Source organism: Hyla sarda, chromosome 2, assembly GCF_029499605.1.
Source record: "Hyla sarda isolate aHylSar1 chromosome 2, aHylSar1.hap1, whole genome shotgun sequence".
Lineage (NCBI taxonomy): Eukaryota > Metazoa > Chordata > Amphibia > Anura > Hylidae > Hyla > Hyla sarda.
Genome location: NC_079190.1, coordinates 293,895,685 through 293,919,599, shown reverse-complemented (window position 1 = coordinate 293,919,599; position 23,915 = coordinate 293,895,685). Strand labels below are relative to the sequence as shown.

Below are 23,915 nucleotides of genomic sequence, written 5' to 3'. Positions count from 1 at the left end.
ATAAAAGGGACACTGCGGAGTTGGAAAGGGTGCAGAGACGTGCGACTAAACTAATATGGGGCATGGAACATCTTAGCTATGAGGAGCGATTAAAGGAGTTACAATTGTTTAGTCTTGAGAAGAGACGTTTAAGGGGGGATATGATAAACGTATATAAGTATATTAATGGCCCATACAAAAAATATGGAGAAAAACTGTTCCAGGTTAAACCCCCCCAAAGGACGAGGGGGCACTCCCTCCGTCTGGAGAAGAAAAAGTTTAGTCTCAAGGGGCGACACGCCTTCTTTTCCGTGAGGACTGTGAATTTATGGAACGGTCTACCTCAGGAACTGGTCACAGCAGGAACAATTAACAGCTTTAAAACAGGATTAGATACATTCCTGGAACAAAATAAGATTAATGCTTATGAAGAAATATAAAATCTCATCCCTTCCCCAATATCGCGCCACACCCCTACCCCTTAATTCCCTGGTTGAACTTGATGGACATATGTCTTTTTTCGACCGTACTATGTTACTATGTAACTATGAAATGCGTAACTAGGGGCGAATCGAGTCCCCATCGCACAGCCCCGCTCCTGTCTAAAAACTTGGTCATCAAAGATAAAAATGTTGTTACGTACAATGAATAAAATTTAATCAATTAAAAATTGGGATTGTACATCGCCGATTAAAATGTCCGAATCCAAAAAATGTTTTATTGTACTGATGCCCTTATTCTCCAAGATATTGGAATATAATTCGCTGACATCCAGACTCAGAAAACTAAAATCTTTTGAGAAATGAGCTGTTTGGAATTCTTGAATTAACTGTGTAGAGTCAGGTAAAAAAGCAGGGGGCTGGGTAACATGTTGTGGCTAGTGATTGCGCCAATCCCGGAGATAATAGGTCTCGCAGGAGGTTTCTGCTCATCCTTGTGGATCTTGGGCAAATAGCAAAAAATTGTTGTTTGATCATTTTTTATACTTAAAAACTCCCGCTCTCTTTTATGTAAAATATTGTTCTCTATAGCCCCTTGAATCAATTTCATATATTCTTTAGAAATATCTGGGGCAGGTCATTGGGTGATTTAGACTGGGAAGCAGATGACATTGATCTATGGAGCTCTGGAGAAGACGGAACCGCAGCGCACGGGCCGAGGCGGAAACAATGGGCTTTCTTCCCTCACAATCAGCCGTCTCTATCTCGCCTCCTTCTCACTTTCTCTTCCGCCCATTAACATAACCCGCAGCCGGCTCGGGGTGAGCGGAGCTGCCCGCAGGGCACGACATGTCGGGTGGGAGGAGGAGGAGGCGGGGAACAAATTAAGACAATAGGCGTGCAGAAAATGGCAGCAGCCTAATAATAACGCGGGAGACGAGAGCAGCCGTGCTTTGGCTTTTGTCTTGGCGGTAACGGGGCAGACTACACAGCCGCCGTCTTGCCTGCCCGGGGCACAATACACACGCAGCCCATCGGGGAGGTTTATTTACTCTGCGTAGCCTCAGCAGCTCCTCGCCTGCCACTTGTCTCGTACACAACATACACGGAGGCAGGAGAGAAGGGAGGGGGGATGGGTACACTTGGTTTCCACCCACAACCCCCCCTTCACCAATGACCGAGGTGCAGAAGCCGCACTATCCCGCTCCCCATTCCCCCTCCTCCTTCCGAATGGTCTCTCCCAGAGGTTACCGGAAGTTGTGCGGCGCTGCCATGTTTTTAGCTGCTTTGTTGTAGGTTTCATGTAGGATCCTGCGCTGTTTTTTTTTTTTTTTTTCTTTTTTCTGTTTTTTTTTTTTTCCTCCCCCAGTGCTCCGGCTGGCGATTCCTCCTCCCGCCTCCTTTCCCTTTCTTCCCGGGATCGCCATGGAGGCCAACTGGACGGCTTTCTTGTTCCAGGTAAGGGATAGACGCCTTGTAAGGTCTAACTGTGCCCGGTATAGGCGCTGCAAGGGCAGCGGTGACCTCCCCCCTCCCTGGAAGCAGAGCAGCCGCCTCCCTCCTCTCCCCTCCCCGGGAAGCGGGGACACCCGGGAGCAAACATCCCCCCTCCTTCACCACCTCCTCCTCCTTCCACATCCTCCTCCTCTCCCGGCCGCGCACACAGGCAGGAGCCGCTGCTCTCCTTACTGCATACAAAGGAGAGCTTGGGCTGCCGGTCCCGTTATAACCCGAGCGCGGCTATGGCGCCAATTCACACGTAGCCTACGGAATGCGTGCGGTACTGGAAGTTTATTTGTCCGTCCGGTCCGCTGTGTCATTCCCCGCCCCGGGCTTCTCGGTGCAGATTATGGCGGGCTGCTGCGGCTATTTCTGCCTCATTTCCCCCCGGCTCCGGCGGATTTTCTTATCCGGGAAGAGGCGGGTCCTGGGCGGCTGGTGTGAGGAGCCATGTAACGGCCCGGGATCTCCCACAGCGCTCTATTGTCACGGTGTCCAGAACAAAGCCGCTTTAGCAGTGTTGTAGGGGCCTGTTCACATCTTTGTTTAGCGTCTCCTTCATTGGAGAAGAACAAGCACTAAATAACGGGAACTGTCTGGACAACATTGGGTTCTGACAGGGTACCGGACGAAATAGGGCTGCATGCTACGCTATATTGTCTGGAAGTTGGCTCCTAACTGAACTTCCACCGCAGATGTGAACAGGGCCCTAAACAGCTCCCAAAGGAAGACACATTGTGGTGGGTTTATTGAAGTAAAATCTGCAGCAAACTACAGTACAAACAAGTGAATGAGACAAATATAAGTGAGCTCTGCAGATAGTGGAATTTCTCTACTAACTTCAATAGGGGAAAAGCTATTAAAACCAGCAAGTGATGTGTTAATGTAGGTTTTGCTGCATGTTACCTGCAGGTTTAACCACTGGTGTGTATAGGGTAACTGGCGCTCAGGTGGCAGGATTAATGAGTGATCAGGAGAGGGATTTGCCTGAAGTACCATACAAGTCTATGGGACTTCCAGCTAAATCGGATCCTGATGTCTGGAGTTTCAGGTTCACCCCACGTTTTTGCAATACAGTTCCTGTATACGTTTTCAGTTTGAAAACCGTATGCATCGGCTCTCCATTGGAAACCATATGCCAAAAGATGCATCCGGTTGTGTCCGTTATGCATCCCGTACGGTTTTATCAGTTTTTTTCCTGTACCCAAAACCGTAGCCAACCAAGGTTTTTGGTCCTGGTGAAAAACCGTATTGAAACATATACATTTTTTTTTTTTAACATGGGAGTCAACAAGAACCGTATGTGCATACGGTTCCAGCCGGTTTTCACTATATGGTTTTTGACAGTCTTATTCTTGGAATTTCGGTCCTACTGATCTGATGTATAATTGGAAAATAAGGTCAAGGTCCACATGGTACATGTGGTTTTTCCTGTGAATCCTGCAATCTTGCTATGTATTCATTTTAAGAGGACAAATTTTTATGTATTTAAGTGTTTCATGTGCATTATCAATAACCTTTTTCAGTAAAACTGTGGCAGATCATGGTAGAAACACGTAGATTTTCCTCCTCTTTAACACCTTAACGACAAAGGGCATCAATGTGAGGTGGTACTTAACGCTCCTATGGGAGCTATAACACTGCAAAAAAAGTGAATAAAGATCATTTAACACCTCCCCTAATAAAAGTTTGAATCGCCCCCCTTTTCCCATAAAGTGTAAATAAAAATACATATGTGGTATTGCTGCATGCGGAAATGTCAAATAATAAAAATATATCGTTAATTAAACCGCTCGGTCAATGGCGTATGCGCAAAAAAATTCCAAAGTCCAAAATAGTGTGTTTTTGGTCACTTTTTATATCATGAAAAAATTAATAAAAAGCGATCAATAAGTCCTATCAATGCAGAAATAGTACCGCTAAAAATTTCAGATCACGGCGCAAAAAATGAGCCTTCATACCGCCCCATAAGCGGAAAAATAAAGTTATAGGGGCCAGAATATGACAATTTAAAACGTATACATTTTCCTGCATGTAGTTATGATTTTTTCCAGAAGTCCGACAATATCCAACCTATATAAGTAGGGTATCATTTTAATCGTATGGAGCTACAGAATAAAGATAAAGTGTCATTTTTAGGGATCGACCGATATGTTTTTTTTAGGGCCGATACCGATAATCTGTGTAGGTTAGGGCCGATAGCCGATAACTTATACCGATATTCCGGTATAAGTTATCGGCTATTTTATATTGATATAAAGCGGGCGCTTTAAATCAATGAACTGCAAGCGGCTTTTGCGGTGCCATAGACCGCCGCCACCCGCTTCTCTCCGCCTGCCTGTCCGGGGGTCCTGAGTCCTATCACCACGACCGTCGCACCGCAGCGGCCTGGCCCCATTGCCTCCCCCCATCCCTGGTTTTATAATTACCTGTTCCCGGGGTCCACTCTGGCTCTGGTCTGGTCTGGCTCCGGTGGCGTCCTCCTGAGCTGTCACTGTGCGCACTGATGGTGACGTCACGTCACTCGTCATGGCGCAGAGCGTAACACAGGACGCAGCAGGAGCCAGAAGTAGCGTTAACCCCGGGAACAGGTAATTATAAAATCAGGGATGGGGGAGGCAATGGGGCCAGGGCGGTGCGGTGGGGCATTATCGGCAAGGTAATTGCCGATACCGATAATGCCCAAAATCGTGATTATCGGCCGATAATATCGGCCAAACCGTTAATTGGTCGATCCCTAGTCACTTTTACCGAAAAATGTACTGTGTAGAAACGGAAGCCCCCAAAATTTACAAAATGGCCTTTTTTTCAATTTTGTTGCTCAATAATTTTTTTTTCCCGTTTCGCCGTAGATTTTTGGGTAAAATCATTGACATCATTACAGTAGAATTGGTGGCACAAAAAATATGCCATCATATGGATTTTTAGATGCAAAATTTTAAGTTATGATTTTTTAAAGGTAGGGAGGAAAAAACAAAAATGGAAAAACCCCAGGTCCTTATGGGGTTAAATGTATTAATTTGTGTATGTAGTAATGATTTTTACCAAAATTTACCAAAAGCCGGGGACCTGCTGCTAATGGTGGACATCAGGGATAATGCTGATACCCGCCATTATGCCTTAGTGGGAATTAGTAACTCATCGGACCCCCTGCAGATTCATTGCTGGGTCTGATGAGTCAAGATGGTAGCAGTTGGTCCCCTCACCTGCTCTGTGCAGCTCTTCCTTGATCCACTATGGTATTCTGTGCCTTTTGTCAGGCTGTACAAGTCGGCGATATTGTTGATCAGTGCTATGCACATACATAATAGTAATCGAGTGGCGATTTAAATGGGCACTGTCAGATACAAAAACATGATACGTGTTGTAAAGCATGTATAACCAATAGGTTTTGCAATTGCTTTCATTAGAGCATTTTCAGCATTTCATACTGGAAAAGCCAAACAACTGCCCCCCTGCCTGCTTTGGACACATACTAGTCCTACTGTGTCCATGCATAATCACCTATGTCATGGACACACTTCCTTGATTGACAGCTGTGAGCGCAGGGCTCACAGCTGAGGAAAAATCCTCCCACTGTCAGCTTGTGTCCCGCTACTGTCAGTGAGGACAAGCTGGGAGTTGTAGTTTTGCTAATGCTAGGGGAGATGTGAGCAGACAGCATACTGAGGGAGGGGGCGGAGACCTTCACAGTGAGGCCACGCCCCCTCCATTTGAGAGGAATTCAGACTAGTGAGCTAAATTACAAGTGTAATAAAAAATAAAGGTGCTAGACACAAAAATTAGATGTACATGCTCAGGATTAGGTACTGAGTGATATATAAAAAAAAAATTTTGTTGGATCTGACGGGTACGCTTAAAAAATTGTAACGTCTGTAACAGGTTTTTTTTACTTTTTTTTTTTTCTATAATGTAAATAAGCCACTTCTTTAACCACTTAAGGACTTTGCCCTTTTTTGCAAATCTGACCTTTGTCACTTTAACCCCTTCCCGCAGAATGTCATATATAAACGCCGGGTTGTGCAGTGCGTTCGCGCATCCCGACGTTTATAAATGACATTCAGTTAACCCGGCGATGCACAGCATCGCACGGGTTAACCAGCAGAAGTCCCGCTGTTTCCAGCAGGAGACAACTTCTGCTTCACCGCCCAGGACCATCATTGATGGTCCTAGTCAGCGATCGCTGGGATTGGTCCCTGTGGACCAATCACAGTGACCTGGGGTGAAAGTTCAGATCCCCCGCACTGCCCGCCCCTGCAAGTCGGGCAGAACAGGGGAAGATGGCTGCGGGGACCTGTGGCATAGGGGGGGGAACATGCGGGGACCGGGGCGGGACCGCGGAGCTGCGACGGGACCGGCAGGTAAGTGCATGGTCCTCAGAGGCAGCAGTGAAGATCTTCACTGCTGCTTCTAGGAGTCTGAAAACTACAACTCCCAGCATGCCCAGACAGCCTTTGGCTTTCTGGGCATGCTGGGAGTTGTAGTTTTGCAACTTCTGGAGGGCCCCAGTTTGGAGACCATAGTATAATGGTCTCCTATCTGTGCTCTTCCAGCTGTTGAAAAACTACAACTCGCAGCATGCACTGACTGTCCAGGCATGCTGGGAGTTTTAGTTCAGCAACATCTGGCCCTTCAGATGTTGCTGAACTAAAACTCCCAGCATGCCTGGACAGTCAGTGCATGTTGAGAGTTGTAGTTTTGCAACAACTGGAGACACACTGGTTGGGAAACATTGTCTTTTCCTAACTCAGTGTTTCCTAACCTGTGTGCCTCCAGCTGTTGCAAAAATATAACTCCCAGCATGCACTAATAGACCATGCATGCTGGGAGTTGTGGTTTTGCAACAGCTGGTGCACCCCCCCCCCCCCCCCCCTGTGAATGTGCATGGTACACTCACACGGGTGAGGGTTTTACAGTGGGTTTCTCGCTGCAGCAAATTTTGCGCTGGGAAACTCGCTGTAATCCACCGCCCGTGTGACTGTACCCTAAAAACACTACATTACCATAAAATAAAAAGGTAAAAACACTACACATACAAGTACCCCCCCCCCCCCCCCCCCCCCAATAAGAACGTCCGGTACGCCACTGTTTCCAAAGCGGAGCCTCCAGCTGTTGCAAAACAGCAACTCCCAGTATTGCTGGACAGCCATTGACTGTCCAAGCATGCTGGGAGTTTTGCATCAGCAGGAGTCACCCTGTTTGGGAATCACTGGCGTAGAATACCCCTATGTCCACCCCTATGCAAGTCCCTAATTTAGGCCTCAAATGCGCATGGCGCTCTCACTTTGGAGCCCTGTTGTATTTCAAGGAAACAGTTTAGGGCCACATATGGGGTATCGCCGTACTCGGGAGAAATTGCGTTACAAGGTTTGGGGGGCTTTTTCTCATTTAACCCTTCATGAAAAGGAAGTGTTGGGGTCTACACCAGAATGTTAGTGTAAAAAAATTAAATTTTTTACACTAACATGCTGGTGTTGCCCCATACATTTTCTCAAGAGGTAAAAGGGGAAAAAGCCCCCCAAAAATTGTAACGCAATTTCTGCCGACTATGGAGATACCTTCCTCAAGGGGTCTAGTTTCCAAAATAGTATGCCATGTGGGGTTTTTTTTTCCTTTTTTTTTTTGCTGTCCTGGCACCATAGGGGCTTACATATGCAAAAGTCGTGAAACCTCTGTGGGGTATTAAGGCTCACTTTATTCCTTGTTACGTTCCTCAAGGGGTCTAGTTTCCAAAATAGTATGCCATGTGTTTTTTTTTTTTTTTTTTTCCTGTTCTGGCACCATAGGGGCTTCCTAAAGGTGACATGCCCCCCAAAAACCATTTCAGAAAAACGTACTCTCCAAAATCCCCTTGTCGCTCCTTCCCTTCTGAGCCCTCTACTGCGCCCGCCGAACACTTTGCATAGACATATGAGGTATGTGCTTACTCAAGAGAAATTGGGTTTCAAATACAAGTAAACATTTTCACCTTTTTACCACTTGCAAAAATTCTAAAATTGGGTCTACAAGAAAATGCGAGTGTAAAAAATGAAGATTGTGAATTTTCTCCTTCACTTTGCTGCTATTCCTGTGAAACACCTAAAGGGTTAAAATGCTGACTGAATGTCATTCTGAATACTTTTGGGGGTGCAGTTTTTATAATGGGGTCTTTTATAGGGTATTTCTAATATGAAGACCCTTCAAATCCACTTCAAACCTGAACTGGTCCCTGAAAAATAGTGTTTGAAAATTTTGTGGAAAATTGGAAAATTGCTGCTGAACTTTGAAGCTCTCTGGTGTCTTCCAAAAGTAAAAACTCATCACTTTTATGATGCAGACATAAAGTAGACATATTGTATATGTGAATAAAAATTTTTTTTATTTGTAATATACATTTTCCTTACAAGCAGAGAGCTTCAAAGTTAGAAAAATGCTAAATTTTCAAACTTCATCAAATTTTGGGATTTTTCACCAAGAAAGGATGCAAGTTACCACAAAAATTTACCACTATGTTAAAGTAGAATATGTCACGAAAAAACAATCTCGGAATCAGAATAACTAAAAGCATTCCAGAGTTATTAATGTTTAAAGTGACAGTGGTCAGATGTGCAAAAAACGCTCTGGTCCTTAAGGCCAAAATGGGCTTGGTCCTTAAGGAGTTAAGCATTAATAACTCTGAGATGCTTTTACTTATTTGATTTAGAGATTGTTTTTTATTCTTGACATATTCTACTTTAAAATAGGGGTAAATTTTCGTCAATACTTGCGTCATTTCTTGGTGAAAAATTCCAAAATTTTATGAATGTTGAAAATGTAGCATTTTTCAAATTCTAAACACTCAGCTTGTAAAGAAAATGGAAATACCAAATAAATGATATATTGATTCACATAAAACAATGGGGGAGATTCATCAAAGGATTTAGACTGTTTTTTCCTGTGTAAATTTGTCGCACAGAAAGTCGCAGTCTATGTGCGACTTTTTTTTGCAACTTTTGCTCAAAGGCATTTCTCAGATAGTAAAAAAAAAATTCTGAAGGCAGAAACGGGGTTTAGGGATAGATGGGCGATAGTCAGGGACAGAGGAAAAAAAAGGATGGTGGGAGTTACTCTTTAACCCCTTAACGACCACGGATGTAAATGTGGTTTGGTGGGACTTCCCGCACCAGGACGTACATTTACGTCCTGTGTATGACCGCGAGCATCGGAAAGGTGCTCGCGTAATACACAGCAGGTTCCGGCTGCTAGCAGCAGCCGGGGACCCTCCCGTAATGACCGACATCCGCGATTGCGCGGATGTCCGCCATTAACCCCTCAGATGCCGTGATCAATACAGATCACGGCATCTGCGACGTTGCGGTACTTTGATTGGATGATCGGATCGCCCGGAGATCCCCTCACCTGCCTCTGGCTGTCTCCCGGGGTCTTCTGCTCTGATCTTCTGCAGAAGATCACCGATAATACTGAACAGTGCTGTGTCCTATGCATAGCACTGCACAGTATTAGCAATCAAAGCATTGCTATAGATAGTCCCCTATGAGGACATAAAAAGTGTAAAATAAAAGTTGAAAAATGTAAATATAAAAGGTAAAAAAAGTGAAAAATCCTCTCATACTGCCCTATATACGGAAAAATGAAAAAGTTTTATAGGTGGTCAAAATAGGGCGATTTTAGATAACTGATTTTGTACAAAAAGTTTTAGATTTTTTTTTTTTAAGCGGTACAAAAATCTAAAAGTATCTAGCCATGGGTATCATTTTAATCGTATTGACCCACAGAATAAAGAACACGTGTCATTTTAACCGTAAAGTGTATAGTGTGAAAACAAAACCCTCCAAAATGTGCAAAATGTTGGTTCTCATTTAAATTTCCTCCCTAAAATTTTTTGTTTTTTGGGCTCGCTGTACATTTTATGGTAAAATGAGGTTTCATTACAAAGTACAATTGGTCACGCAAAAAACAAGCCCTTATATGGGTCTGTAGCTGGAAATATAAAAGAGTTATGGATTTTAGAAGGCGAGGAGTAAAAAGCTAAAACGCAAAAATAAAATTGGCCTCGTCCTTAAAGGGGTTCTCCGGTGCTTAAACATCTTATCCCCTATCCAAAAGATATGGGATAAGATACCTGATCGTGGGAGTCCCGCAGCTGGGGACGCCCGGGATCATGCACGCGGCACCCCGTTTATAATCTGTCCCCGGAGCGTGTTCGCTCGGGGTCTGATTACGGGGACTTCAGGGCGGGCGTAAGATGAGATGTTTAAGCACCGGAGAACCCCTTTAAGGTTGTTCTTTTCTGTCTAAGTCTTCTCTGATTACACCTGTCTCGTGAAATGCCCAGTTTAGAAGCAAATCCCCATAGCAAACCTCTTCTAAACTGGGTGTTTCCCATATACACACACAAAGAAGCAGAAGCGGCACTCCAAAGTCACAACAAATCGTGGTTTATTCACTCATCTGTGAAAGTGACGTTTCGGCTTATCAATAAAGCCTTTCTCAAGCATGAGAAAGGCTTTATTGATAAGCTGAAACGTCGCTTTCACAGATGAGTGAATAAACCACGATTTGTTGTGACTTTGGAGTGCCGCTTCTTTGTGGATATTACATTGGGGGTTGGTCTGCCCCTGAAGCTGAGCACCCACACGGATCTAGAATCCTGAACCACGGTGCTTCTTCCTTTTCTTCCATAGGAAGTTTTTTTTTCCTGGCATACCCCTTTAAGTACTGAGTGAGTATAATAAAAAAAAATTATTATAATAATAATAATAATTTTGTTGGATCTTTCGAGCTTTAAAGTGAGCCTTAACACCTTACAAGTGTTTGGCGACTTTTCTTTAAAGTTGGACGTGAAAATGAAAAATTTGATTTTTAACTCTAAAATGCCGATGTTAACCCAAATTTTTCATTTTCACAAGGGGTATTATGGGAAAAGGCCTCCAAAATTTGAATCCAGAGTAAGGAAATACCCCATATGTGGATGTAAAGTGCTCTACTGGCGCACTACAAGTCTCAGAACAGAAGGAGCGAAATTGGGATTTTGGAGAGCAAATTTTGCTGAAATGGTTTTTGGGGGGCATGTCACATTTAGGAAGCCCCCATGCTGCCAGAACAGCAAGAAAATGCCCACATGGCTCACTATTTGGGGAAACTACACCCCTCAAAGAACATAACAAGAGGTACAGTGAGCCTTAACACCCCACAGGTGTTTGACAAATTTTCACTAAATTCTGACTTTTTTCTCAGAAGCGCTGTAACTATTAGAAACCCCTGTGCAAATCACCAATTTACGCCTCAATTGTACATGGTATGCTCTCACTCCTGAGCCTTGTTGTGCTCCCGCAGGGCACTTTGCGTCCACATATGGGATATTTCCGAGAAATTGTTACAAATTTTGTACATTCACATGGGGCGGGTGCACAAACCTTTCCAGCTGTTGCAAAGCTACAACTCTCAGCATGGACTGACAGACTGTGCATGCTGGGAGTTGTAGTTTTGCAACAGCTGAAGGCACACTGGTGGGGAAACACAGTTAGGTTCTGTTACCTAACTTGGTGTTTCCTCACCAGTGTGTCTCCAGCTGGGGTAAAACTACAACTCCCAGCATACAGTGGTAGCCAAAGGTCATGCTGGGAGTTGTAGTTATGCAACAGCTGGAGGCACGCAACTACAACTCCCAGCATGCCCACACATCCATTTGCTGTCTGGGCATGCTGGGATTTGTAGTTTTGCAACATCTGGATGGCCACATTTTAGAGACTGCTGCACAATGATCTACAAACTGTGGCCCTCCCGATGTTGCAAAACTACAAATCCCAGCATGCCCAGACAGCAAATGGCTGTATGGGCATATTGGGAGTTATAGTTTGCAAAATCTGGATGGCCACAGTTTAGAGATTCTAAACAATGGTTAGCCAGATCTCCAGGCTACTTGCCCAGATCACTGCAGCTGAACTTCTGCGCCATCGTCGTCAGGATCGCTGCCTCCGCCGGATGACGTAATTGCCACCGCCTGGATCGGGTAAGCCCCTCCTCCTACCTTTCCACCGCTCTGCCTGGACACCCATGGGTGGGCAGTGTTGGGGAACAAAACTTTAACCCCCCCCCCACCCCCTTCTGCGATTGGTCGGTAGTTTCTGACCGATCAATCACAGGGATAGGAGGGGTGGCTTCCCTGCCACCTCACTCCCTATCCCTTCAGGGGGATCGTGGCTGTCTTGTACAGCCCTGATCACTGTTATTTCCCGGAGACCCGTATGACCCGGAATCGGCCTTCTGAATTGACCAGTGATTTGCGGCGATCACTGACAAGGGGGGTTCTCGGGACTCCCCTCGGTGATGTCATGGGATGCCTGCTGAATTTCAGCAGGCATCCCGGCCCGGTCCCCATGTCCCTAAGAGGTTAATAAATGTAAATTGCCCACTTTCCCATTGTGCAAAATTTTTTTACACATTTTATAAAAAATAAATAAAAATGTATTTTATTGGCGTACAGAAATGTCCAAACTATTAAAATATAGACCGGCATTTATCATTGTGTTTACACTTTTTTTCTATCTATATTTGGCGCTATTTTGGCACAAGTGTTCTTTTTTGTGCTTTTTAAAAAAAAAAAAAAATTTTTACGCCTTTTGGTTTACACTTCTGATGATTTCGAGTTGTAATCCACAGATTTTGGCAATACGCATGATATAGACGGGTTTTATGTACTGCGCCTTTTTGTGAAAAGGTGCATAAGATGCAAAACCGCCAAATCCTACACAAGCCCGGACTTGGCTTAGCTTTTTGGTGTATGTGAAGAGGGAAATTTCAGAAAATGTTTACCTGCACAAAATTTATCAAATGCTCTGCTACCATTTCATAAATTTGGTGCTCCTACACAAAAAAAGTGTAGAAAAATGCTCCACTTACAATGATAAATGCCGCCCATAATGTTATTTTATGGCATTGTGCAGCTAGCACTAAGTTATGTTACCTCACTAGTCTCACTTGCACTCATCCCCGACTTTTCTGATATCCGGAAGTACAGCCTCTCTGCCAGAACTATGAATTTCATACCCCGTATGTTTAGCTGACCACGGCCAGCTTTGAACGAAACGTCAGTCTTCTCCTCTCTAAGCCTGCCCCCCTCGCCGCCATCCAGTTACTCCCATCCTTTGCATATTCATCTAGTCTTCGTTTGCACAGCCGTCTTTGGCTGGGCTGTGCAAACACGTCAGAATATCCTCCGCCTATCAGCGCCATCCAGCCGCGCGTGCGCACATACAATCTCCCTGGGACCGGACATGCGTTAATTGTAGGCCAATGATATCCCTGATAGTTACGCTGGTGTAACTAGCAGGGATATTCTACAAACGACTTAGTAACTTTTCTAGCGTAGCCTCAATTCAGAGCGCATGCATAAGCTTGCATAGCTATATCTCCGCTGGGAACTGAGTGCAGCGGCAGAGCTCCCTTTCATTGGTGCAGGGAAATGGAGGGGGAGGGAGACAAAGATGATAGGGGTGTGTTTAGGGGTATGGGCGGCAGCAGGGTTGTTTTTATTAAAATTATTAGGTAAGAGAGAACAGGAAAGAGGGGAGGGGTTGAGGAGGAGGGAAGCACGGAGGGACAGGAAATTGTAGCAATGGAGCATGGGGATGACTATTTTTAAGTCATCCTCCACACCACCATAACCAGGAAGTGGCAGAAAATACAGGGCCCTGCAGCAGGAGAATGGCTGGACTGATTTAAGAAATAAGAGAGAGAGGTACAGCCATAGGGAACATTTGGGGGGGGTATACATTTTTAAATCAGAGTACTCCTTTAATGAACCCGTACAGTAAACGGTCTAAACAACAAAAAAAAAACAATTCTTAAATGGGTACTCCACCCCTAGACATCTTATCCCCTATACAAAAAATAGAGGATGAGATGTCTGATCGCAGGGGTCCTGGCGCTGGGCACCCTGCGATCTCCCTGCTGCACCGGGCGCTCGTCTGGTGCAGCGCCGGAGGCTCGAAACTTGCATTGCGGTGGCATGGCCGTGCCGCCACGAGCCTGCCCCGCATCGCCAGTCATCTGGCATGGATGGAAGTTTGCTCCGTGCACCGGGTGGATGTCTGGGGTGCCGCAGCAGAGATCGTGGGGTCCCCAGCAACAGGATCAGATATCTTATCCCCTATCCATTGGATAGGGGGGATAAGATATCTAGGGGCAGAGTGCCTCTTTATGTCCAAAATTGCACATTTTTGGTCGAATCACATCCCAGAGAAAATGTAATAAAAAGTGAGCAAAAAGTCATATACACAAAGATGGTACCGATACTACAAATCACATCGCAAAAATGAGCCCTCATACAGCCCCCTAAAAGTTTTATAGGGGGTCAGAATAGGGCAATTATAAACATACTTATTTTGCTAGAGTACCTGTCACCAAACTACCCCTTACACCCCTTAAGAACATCAGCAGGCACCCTGTCCCGGGCATCAGGAGATACAAAGTACACATTTGTTGAGCCGGGCAGGCCGGATCTGACGCTGCGGCGCTCTGGGTGTACGGAGCGGGCTCCGACTCGTGCCAGCTCCGTACTCTGTGGCCCCCGGCTGATTTCAGTAGCCGGGGGCCGCTGATGTATCACCGCCGATCGCTGCAGCTGGCTATTAACCCTCTAGATGCTTTGACAGCGGCGTCTAAAGGGATCTGTGGGCGGGCGATCCACTGTGGAGGTAGCCGGAGAGCTTACCTCTGCTTCCCTGCTCTCCGTGGCTCGTGTCATTGATAGATCCTTGCTGGACTAGGCTCTATCAATGGATCGCAGATCAATGGAGTTCAATATAACTCTATTCATCTGTCTGAGGAATCTAATGATTCCTCCTAAAAGTCTAATAAAGTGTATTAGAAAAAAAAATAATAATAAAAGTGTAAAAGACATTGTTTTTTAGACAGAATCAGGATATATCAAATCGCCACACTGGTATCGCGATTCGAATCGTATCGCCAAATTCTTGGCGATTCACACCCCTACTGTTTACATTTACATTATTGGGTGTGCACTGGTTCACAGTGACTTTCTTGTTGTGTCTTTTGTGTAGCACCCCGATTTATTATATTGTATAAGTTGAGCCCCCCTTCTCTCTCTTTTTACTTCTCTATTAACCCTTCAGACGCGGTGATCAAAGTTGACCGCCGCGTGTGAAAGTAAACGCTTCCCGGCAGCTTAGTCGGGCTGATTGGGACATCGCCAATGTCCCGATTAGCTAGGACGCAAGCGGAGGTCCCCTTACCTTTCTCCGCGGCATCCGATCTGGGTTTGATTGCTCCAAGCCTGAGCTACAGGCTTGAGCAATCGAGCCCCTATCTCGCTTATCCATGTAAAGCTATGGCTTTGCAGGGATCAGCATAAGAGATCAGTGTGTGCAGTGCTATAGGAGGTCCCTATGGGAGCTATAGCAGTGCAAAAAAAAAAAGTTAACAAAGGTCATTTAACCCCTTCCCTATCGTCGCGTGTGGAAATTTCCGAACTATAAAAATATATCGTTAATTAAACCGCACTGTCAATGGCGTACGCACAAAAAAAAATTCAAAAATACCGTATTTTTCGTAACTTTTTAAATCATGAAAAAATGAATAAAAAGCTATCAAAAAGTCCGATCAATACAAAAATGGTACCGATAAAAACTTCAGAACACGGCACAAAAAATGAGTCTTCATACCGGCCCGTACGCAGAAAAAAAGTTATAGGGGTTAGAAGATGAGAATTTTTAACATATAAATTTTCCTGCATGTAGTTATGATTTTTTTCCGAAGTACGACAATATCCAACCTATATAAGTAGGGTATCATTTTAACCGTATGGACCTACAGAATAAAGATAAGGTGTTATTTTTACCGAAAAATGCACTACGTAGAAACGGCAGCCCCCAAAATTTACTAAATGAAATTTTTGTCTTCAATTTTGTTGCACAATGAATTTTTTGGGGTACAATGACTAATGTCACTGCAAAGTAGAATTGGTGGTGCAAAAAATAAGCCATAGGTGTCAATAGGGAGAAAGTGTCTTAAATGTGGTGTTATCGCTTTCACACGCTCTCTGTTTTTGCGGGTTTTCCGCAGCGTATTAGAAAGGGGTGGGCTCTTCTGGGCTGTCCATCGCAGATTGTCCGCGGTGGAATTTATGCTGTGGAAAATCCGCCGCAGTCCCTACTGACTTCAATGGGGCTTGCGGCGGATATTCCGCAGCGTAAATTCTGCCGCAGACAATCTGCTATGGACAGCCCAGAAGAGCCCGCCCCTTTCTAATACCCTGCGGAAAACCCGCAAAAACGGAGAGCGTGTGAACGCACCCTAATACTGGTCACTAAAAGTTCTTTTTAATGATTTGAAAAAAAATAGTTGCTTTACATATAGTTGGCCTAGGTTAGAAGAAGATTACAAAGACCCTGAATCTGAGCTGCATCACAGTAACAAGGCCTTGATTCTGGTTTCACAAGACAGGCCTTACTAAGGTTGACCAAAGAAGTCAAGGGCACATGTTTAGTGTCATAGCCAGAGGTTGTCTTTAGGAAATAGATGCGAGTGCTGCAAGCCCTGCTACAAAGGTTGAAGGGAGGGGTGCAGACCATACACTGCATCATAGTGGTCTGATTAGCTGTCTCCCAGAAGGAAGCCTCTTCTAAAGATGATTCACAAGAAAGCCTGCAAACAGTTTTCTAAAGACAAGCAGATTAAGGACATTGAATACTGGAACCATGGTCCAATGAGACAAAGACTTGGTTCAGATGGTGTCAAACGTATGTGGTGGCAGCTAGGTGAGAAGTACAAAGACAAGTGTGTCTTGCCTACAGTGAAGCGTGGTGATGGTTGGGGGGGGGGGGGGGCAGCATGATTTTGCTACCAATGGGAAGCTAAAGTTCATTGAAGGAACCATGAACGGCAACATCTACTGTGACATACTAAAGCAGAGAGGGATCATCTCTCTGGAGACTAGTCTGCAGGGCAGTATTCCACCATAATGACCCCAAACACATCTCCAAGATGACCACTGCCTTGCTAAAGAAGCTGAGGGTAAATGTGATGGACTGGCCAAGCATGGCTCTAACCTTATCCCTATTGAGTATCTACAAGGCATCTTCAAATGGAGGGTGGGGGGGAACATAAGGTCTCTCAGCATCCACTAGCTCCGTGATGTTATCATGTAGGAGTGTAAGAGGACTCAGCGGTCTGTGGATAGGGGATAAGTTAAAGGGGTTATATTTTTTTTTAATATATCATCTGGCTCCAGAAAGTTAAACAGATTTGTAAATTACTTCTATTAAAAAATATTAATCTTTTCAGTACTTATGAGCTGCTGAAGTTGAGTTGTTGTTTTCTAAGTGCTCTCTGATGACACGTGTCTCGGGAACCGCCCAGTTTAGAAGCAAAACCCCATAGCAAACCTCGTCTACTGTGTGCAGTTCCCGAGACAAGCAGAGATGTCAGCAGAGAGCACTGTTGCCAGACAGAAAATAACAACTTAACTTCAGCAGCTGATAATTATTGAAAGGATTAAGATTTTTTTAATAGAAGTAATTTACAAATTTGTTTATCTTTCTGGAGCCAGTTGATATAAAAAAAAATTATTTTTATTTTTTCCTGGAATACCCCTTACATTTTTTCTGGAGTTCTCCTTTAACCCCTTAAGGACTCAGCCCATTTGGGCCTTAAAGGAGTACTCTAGTCTAGAGTATTACTGCTCCTTTCTGCCCAGGGTGCAAAATAAATGAAAATGAACCCTCACTCACCTCCCTGGGTTCCCGCGGAGCGCCACTACAGCTGATCGGTCCTCCGGTCCATCTCCTTCATACTTCCTGGTGTAACGAAGCGTCACATGGCACTCAGCCTATCGTCGGCCGAGGCTGAACATCACGGTGGCCGTCGATAGGCTGAGCGCCATGTGACGCTTCGTTACACCCGGAAGTATGAAGAGGATGGACTGGAGGACCGAACAGCTGTAGTGGTGCTCCGCGGGAACCCAGGGAGGTGAGTGAGGGTTCATTTTCGTTTATTTTGCAGCCCGGGCAGAACGGAGCAGGAATACTCTGGACTAGAGTACTCCTTTTAAGGACAATTTTATTTTTACGTTTTCGTTTTTTCCTCCTCGCCTTCAAAAAATCATAACTCTTTTATATTTTCATCCACAGACTAGTATGAGGGCTTGTTTTTTGCGCGACCAGTTGTCCGTTGTAATGCCATCACTCACTTTACCATAAAATGTATGGCGCAACAAAAAAAAACCTTTGTGTTGGGAAATTAAAAGAAAACCGCAATTTTGCTAATTTTGGAAGGTTTTGTTTTCACGCCGTACAATTTACGGTAAAAATGGTGTTCTTTATTCATTGGGTCAATAAGATTAAAATGATACCCATGATAATATACTTTTCTATTACTGTTGCATTTAAAAAAAATCGCAAACTGTTTAACCAAATTAGTACGTTTAAAATCCCCCTATGTTGAAGACCTATAACTTTTTTATTTTTCCGTATAAGCGGCGGTATGAGGGCTCATTTTTTGCGCCATGATCTGTACTTTTTATTGATACCATATTTGCTGATATAAAACTTTTAATGCTTTGTTTATAAAAAAAAAATTTGGGGAATAAAAAGTTATTAAAAATGTATGGTATCATTAACATTTTATTTTAATATTTGGTATATTTACGCACGCGGTGATACCAAATATGTATATAAAATATATTTTTTTTTTACACTTTTTGGGGGTGAAATAGGGTAAATGGGACAATTTATGTTTTTATTGGGGAAGGGGTTTTTTCGCATTTTTCTTATTTTTTTTATTTTTACATTTAAAATAGGGGACTATTTATAGCAATCATTCGATTGCTAATACTGTTCAGTGCTATGCATAGGACATAGCTCTGATTAGTATTATCGGTCATCTTCTGCTCTGGTCTACTCGATCGCAGACCAGAAGACCCGTGGAAGGCAGCGGAGGCAGGTGAGGGGGCCTCCGGCCGCCATGCTGGATGATCGGATCGCCGCGGCAGCGCTGCGGGTGATCCGATCATCCATTCAAAGTACTGCACTACTGCAGATGCCGTGATCTGTATTGATCACGGCATATGAGGGGTTAATGGCGGACATCCGCGCGAATGAGGATGTTCGCCATTACGGGCGGGTCCCTGGCTGCTATCAGCAGCTGGGACCTACAGCGCATGATGTGAGCATCGCTCCGATGCTCGCGGTTATGCATAGGACGTAAATGTACATCCTGGTGCGCTAAGTACCAGCTCACCAGGACGTACATTTACGTCCTGCGTCGTTAAAGGGGTATTCCGGTGGAAAACTTTTTTTTTTTTTTTTTTATCAACTGGTAACAGAAAGTTAAACAGATTTGTAAATTACTTCTATTAAAAAAATCTTAATCCTTCCAGTACTTATTAGCTGCTGAATACTACAGAGGAAATTCTTTTCTTTTTGGAACACAGAGCTCTCTGCTGACATCATGACCACAGTGCTCTCTGCTGACACCTCTATCCATTTTAAGAAATGTCCAGAGTAGGAGAAAATCCCCATAGAAAACATATGCTGTTCCTAAAATGGACAGAGATGTCAGCAGAGAGCACTGTGGTCATTATGTCAGCAGAGAGCGATGTATTCCAAAAAGAAAATAATTTCCTCTGTAGTATTCAGCAGCTAATAAGTATTGGAAGGATTAAGTTTTTTTAATAGAAGTCATTTAAAAATCTGTTTAACTTTCTGGCACCAGTTGATTTTAAAAAAGTCTGCCGGAGTACCCTTTTAAGGCAAGTACCCTTTTGGAAAGTAAAGGTGGCCGCACAAAATATTGACACTTTGGGCCAAATTTTGATGTTACTGCTTAGTTCTTAAACAGTGAAATGAAAAAAATATGGACAATATTATCTGCCCAGCGCTGCGCTGTCCCCATTGGGGAACTAATCACATGTCACCCGCAAGCGCTGCCCTCCTTGTCCTCCTGTTTGTTGTGGGCCGCCGGTGCTGAAACTCTGTACTGTATGCTGTATCCCTATGCCTGGGCTGCAAAAAGATAAAGAAAATAAAATTTAACTCACCTCTCGTTGGTCCGGTACCGGCCTCACCTGCTTCCTGGGGACAGGTACTTCGGAGAGCCATCAGCCTATCAGCGGCCGCATCGATGTTCCGCCTCGGCCGGTGATAGGTTGAGCGCACTGTCATGTAAGAAGCCGGCTCAACCCATCACCGGCCGAGGCGGAACATCGATGCGGCCGGTGATAGGCTGACGGCTCTCTAACAGGGGAAGGTGAGTTAAAGTTTATTTTGTTTATCTTTTGCAGCCCGGGCATAGGGATACTGCACAGTATAGAGTTCCAGCGCCGGCGGCCCGTAACAAACAGGAGGACAAGGAAGGCAGTGCTTGCGGGTGACATGTGATTAGTTCCCCGATGGGGACAGCGCAGCACTAGGCTGATAATTAATTGGGGGGAGAAGCAGAACAGCGCTCGGAGGTCACATATGATTAGTTCCCCGATGTGGGGACTGTGCAGCGCTGGGTTGATAATTCATTCATTCCCGAGGGGGAGGGGCCCAACCGGTATTGCGGTATGGGAAAAATTTGTATCTTGCAGGACAAAAATTTCGGTATGAACCGGTATACCGCCCAGCACTAGTATAAATGTAATAAACCTTGAAAATGTTAGATATTTAAATTTGGTATCGCTGTAAGCATACTGAAAACATAATTTATACCTCATGGAGAATATGAAAGAAATTATTTTATTTTATGTATACCACCTCATAAATGTAGATTTATGGTTCTTCAAAGTAGAGGAGGAAAGAAAAATTTAATTCATCAAGGTGTTTAATGGTGTCATAAAAAAAAAAAAAAAAAAAACCTTGATGCACAAGGTTCAATCCTTCATATGGCTATGAAAAGTTATGGCTTCTTGTAAGATGGAAATGAATAAAAAAAAATATAAATTAAAACAAAATCATGCTTTTGCCACAAATCAATACGTTGAGAAGGGTGAAATCACTGGCTATCATTGGTGGCAACCAATTCCCTGCAGTGGTTACATGTTTTTAACAAGAAAAGCTACAAAGTAGAGACTGGTAGGGGACCTGTATAGCATCAACAGGAGCAGCAGGGTATGTGAAATTATCTCTTATTATTTTATATAGTCTGTGGCCCTGATTTATCAAACTATGGGAGAAAAAAGGTGGTGAGATTTTGCACTCAGTAACCTATCACAGCTCAGGATTCCTATCTTAACAAGCTCTGGTAAAGTGAAAGCTGAGCTGTGATTGATGTGCTCAAAATCTCTTAAGTTTTTCTTTCATTTTGAAAACTGGCTCTGAAAAATAAAAGGAATTTGGTTGCTATGGGCTACTGAACCGCTACACAAGTTTTGAGACATCTATATAATCTGTATTTTCAAAGTAGAAAATTTAGCTTTTACCATGTTCCTTTTTATTGTATTAATTACAGGCTCATGAAGCGTCACATCACCACCACCATCATCACCAACAGCAGGCTGCCCAAAATAGCTTGCTGCCACTTTTGGGAGCTCCAGTTGAACCTCCTGATCAAAAGCCTATGCTACCTATTCCAATAACACAGAAACCTCAACCTTCAACAGAACCTATGAAAGATCCGGTTGTAATAAAAAAAGAAAAACCCAAAACTTCCTTTATTTGTACATACTGCAGCAAAGCCTTTAGGGACAGTTACCATTTAAGACGCCATGAATCCTGCCATACAGGAATTAAGTTGGTGTCACGGCCAAAGAAAACACAGACTGCTCCGGTCGTACCCCTTATATCTACTATTGCAGGAGACAATAGTAGAACATCCTTGGTTTCAACCATTGCAGGCATACTGTCGACTGTTACAACATCGTCTTCTACAACAATTCCTAGTGCCAGCACAAGCATCCCAACTATGCCTGTCCCTCAGCCAGTGAAGAAACCTAGCAAACCTGTTAAGAAAAACCATGCCTGTGAAATGTGTGGGAAGGCCTTCAGGGATGTTTATCATTTAAATAGACACAAGTTGTCCCATTCGGATGAGAAGCCTTTTGAGTGCCCAGTGTGCAACCAGCGCTTCAAGAGAAAGGACCGGATGACCTATCATGTGAGATCTCACGAAGGAGGGATTACCAAGCCCTATACATGTAGTGTTTGTGGGAAAGGTTTTTCAAGGTATGGCTCAGCTTCTGATTTATTAAAGTTCAATATTAGCATTAACGTTAGTTTCTGTTGAGATATATATATATATATATATATAATTTTTTTTTTTTATGATGAAGATGCATGCATTCAATTGGAAATTATTTAAGCCACTGTTTTTTTATTAAAATGTTTAGTGTTTATTAAAAGTAATCGAAAACTTAAAAAAGAAATAAGATATAAAGATATAAGTGATAAATGTGATGTGAGTGGCAGTTGTGTGTGAGCACTGCCCTACTATCTATTTTCTATGGGAACTGCCAAAGAGTACAGTGATCCCTCAACATACGATGGTAATTTGTTCCAAATGAACCATTGTTAGTTGAAACCATTGTATGTTGAGTGATCCGTGCAATAAGTATAGGAAGTTATACTCGCCTGTCCCCGCCGCTCCGGACCATCACCGCTACCCTGGATGTCTCCCCCAATCGCTGTCGCCACGTCCCCGGGGTGTCCCCACTCGCTCTGTGTATTGACCAGTGATACAGGGGCTGGAGCATCGTGACGTCACGGCTTCGCCCCCTCATGACATCACGGCCGGTCCCCGCAATAAAAGTATATGGGAGGGGGCGTTGCGGCCATCACGCCCCCTCCCATAGGCTTGTATTGAGGGTGCGGAGCTGTGATGTCACGAGGGGGCGGGGTCATGATGCTCCTCCGGTCATTACGCACAGAGCGAGTTTGCTCTGTGCAGTAATGATAGCGGGGCGCTGCAGTGGAGATCCCAGGGGTCCCCAGCAGCGGGAACCCCACAATCTGACATCTTATCCCCTATCCTTTGGATAGGGGATAAGATGCTAGGGGCAGAGTACCCCTTTAATCTTCTTCTTTTAGTTAATCCTCTTAAGTTTAAAATGAAACATAAAACAAATCAGAAATTTAAAGAAATCCGTGTACCAGGAGGTCAGCCATCTTCCCCACGTCCTCCTCACTGTACAGTGTCTGTCTGTAAGACAGGTGACTAAAGCTGAGGCCTCCCTCCTCTGCCCTGTCTGTATTACAACAAGAATGGCCCTTGGCTGAGCCCTGCCCCATTTAACAATTTTCTAGACAAAAATGTAACAGTTCGGCTATAGAAAAACTCATGTGTTGTCTGCAGGATTTCAGAGTGCGTTTATCTACTGATAACTTTTGCTAATAATTCTAGGATAAACCTTCACCAACATTTGACATGAATACGTAGCAGATGCCACTGTATTACAGCTGACACCAGCTAGCAGCAGTCATGGGTGTGGAAATTATAAAAAAAAAATTATTAAAATACTTGTCTAAGGGACTAAAATGGAACACATCTATCTACTTGTCCCTCATGACGATCCACCTGTCCTGGTACACAAAATAATTTCAACCAAAATAGTACGTAAGGTCTTTATTAGTTTATTGATTTAGTTTTTGCACTTTAGTTTTTACCACCTTGCCTTATAATTGCCATAACTCTTATTTTTCCATCTACAGACCCATATGAGGGCTTGTTTTTTTGTGGGACCAATTATCCTTTGTAATGACACCTTTCATTTTTCCATAACATGCTCCGAAACAAAAAAATATTGTGCCATGAAATTGGAAATAAAAAATGCAATTTTCTTTTTTTACGCCATTCCCTTGTGGTCAAACGAACATGTTATTTTGATACTTAAGGTCGGCCTGATTACAGCAATAACGAATTTTAGTTTCTGCCATTAGTTTTACTAATTTTGAAAAATTTTCAACTTTTTAATTTTTTTTTTTTTTTTTAAATTGCCATTTTATGACCCCTCTAATGTTTTATTATTTCATATACTGGGCTGTATGAGGGCTTTTTTTTGTGTGCCTTAATCTGCTGCTT

At 43.8% G+C, this 23,915-nt stretch overlaps 1 protein-coding gene across 4 annotated transcripts in view; it reads left to right on the top strand.

Annotated features, from left to right (window-relative positions):
* Positions 1–614: 614 nt before the first annotated feature.
* The window catches only part of VEZF1 (vascular endothelial zinc finger 1), a 63,748-nt gene continuing 40,447 nt past the window's right edge, over positions 615–23,915 (top strand). Inside the window, exons 1-2 of one of the 4 annotated variants that reach the window (XM_056557497.1) lie at positions 615–1,877; positions 21,351–22,063. In XM_056557497.1, the coding sequence (XP_056413472.1) occupies positions 1,845–1,877; positions 21,351–22,063 (746 nt within the window). In that variant the 5' untranslated portion in view covers positions 615–1,844. Of the gene's footprint in view, positions 1,878–2,068; positions 2,200–2,222; positions 2,660–21,350; positions 22,064–23,915 lie in introns of those variants that run through there. The other 3 variants (XM_056557498.1, XM_056557499.1, XM_056557500.1) reach the window with 3 other exon arrangements.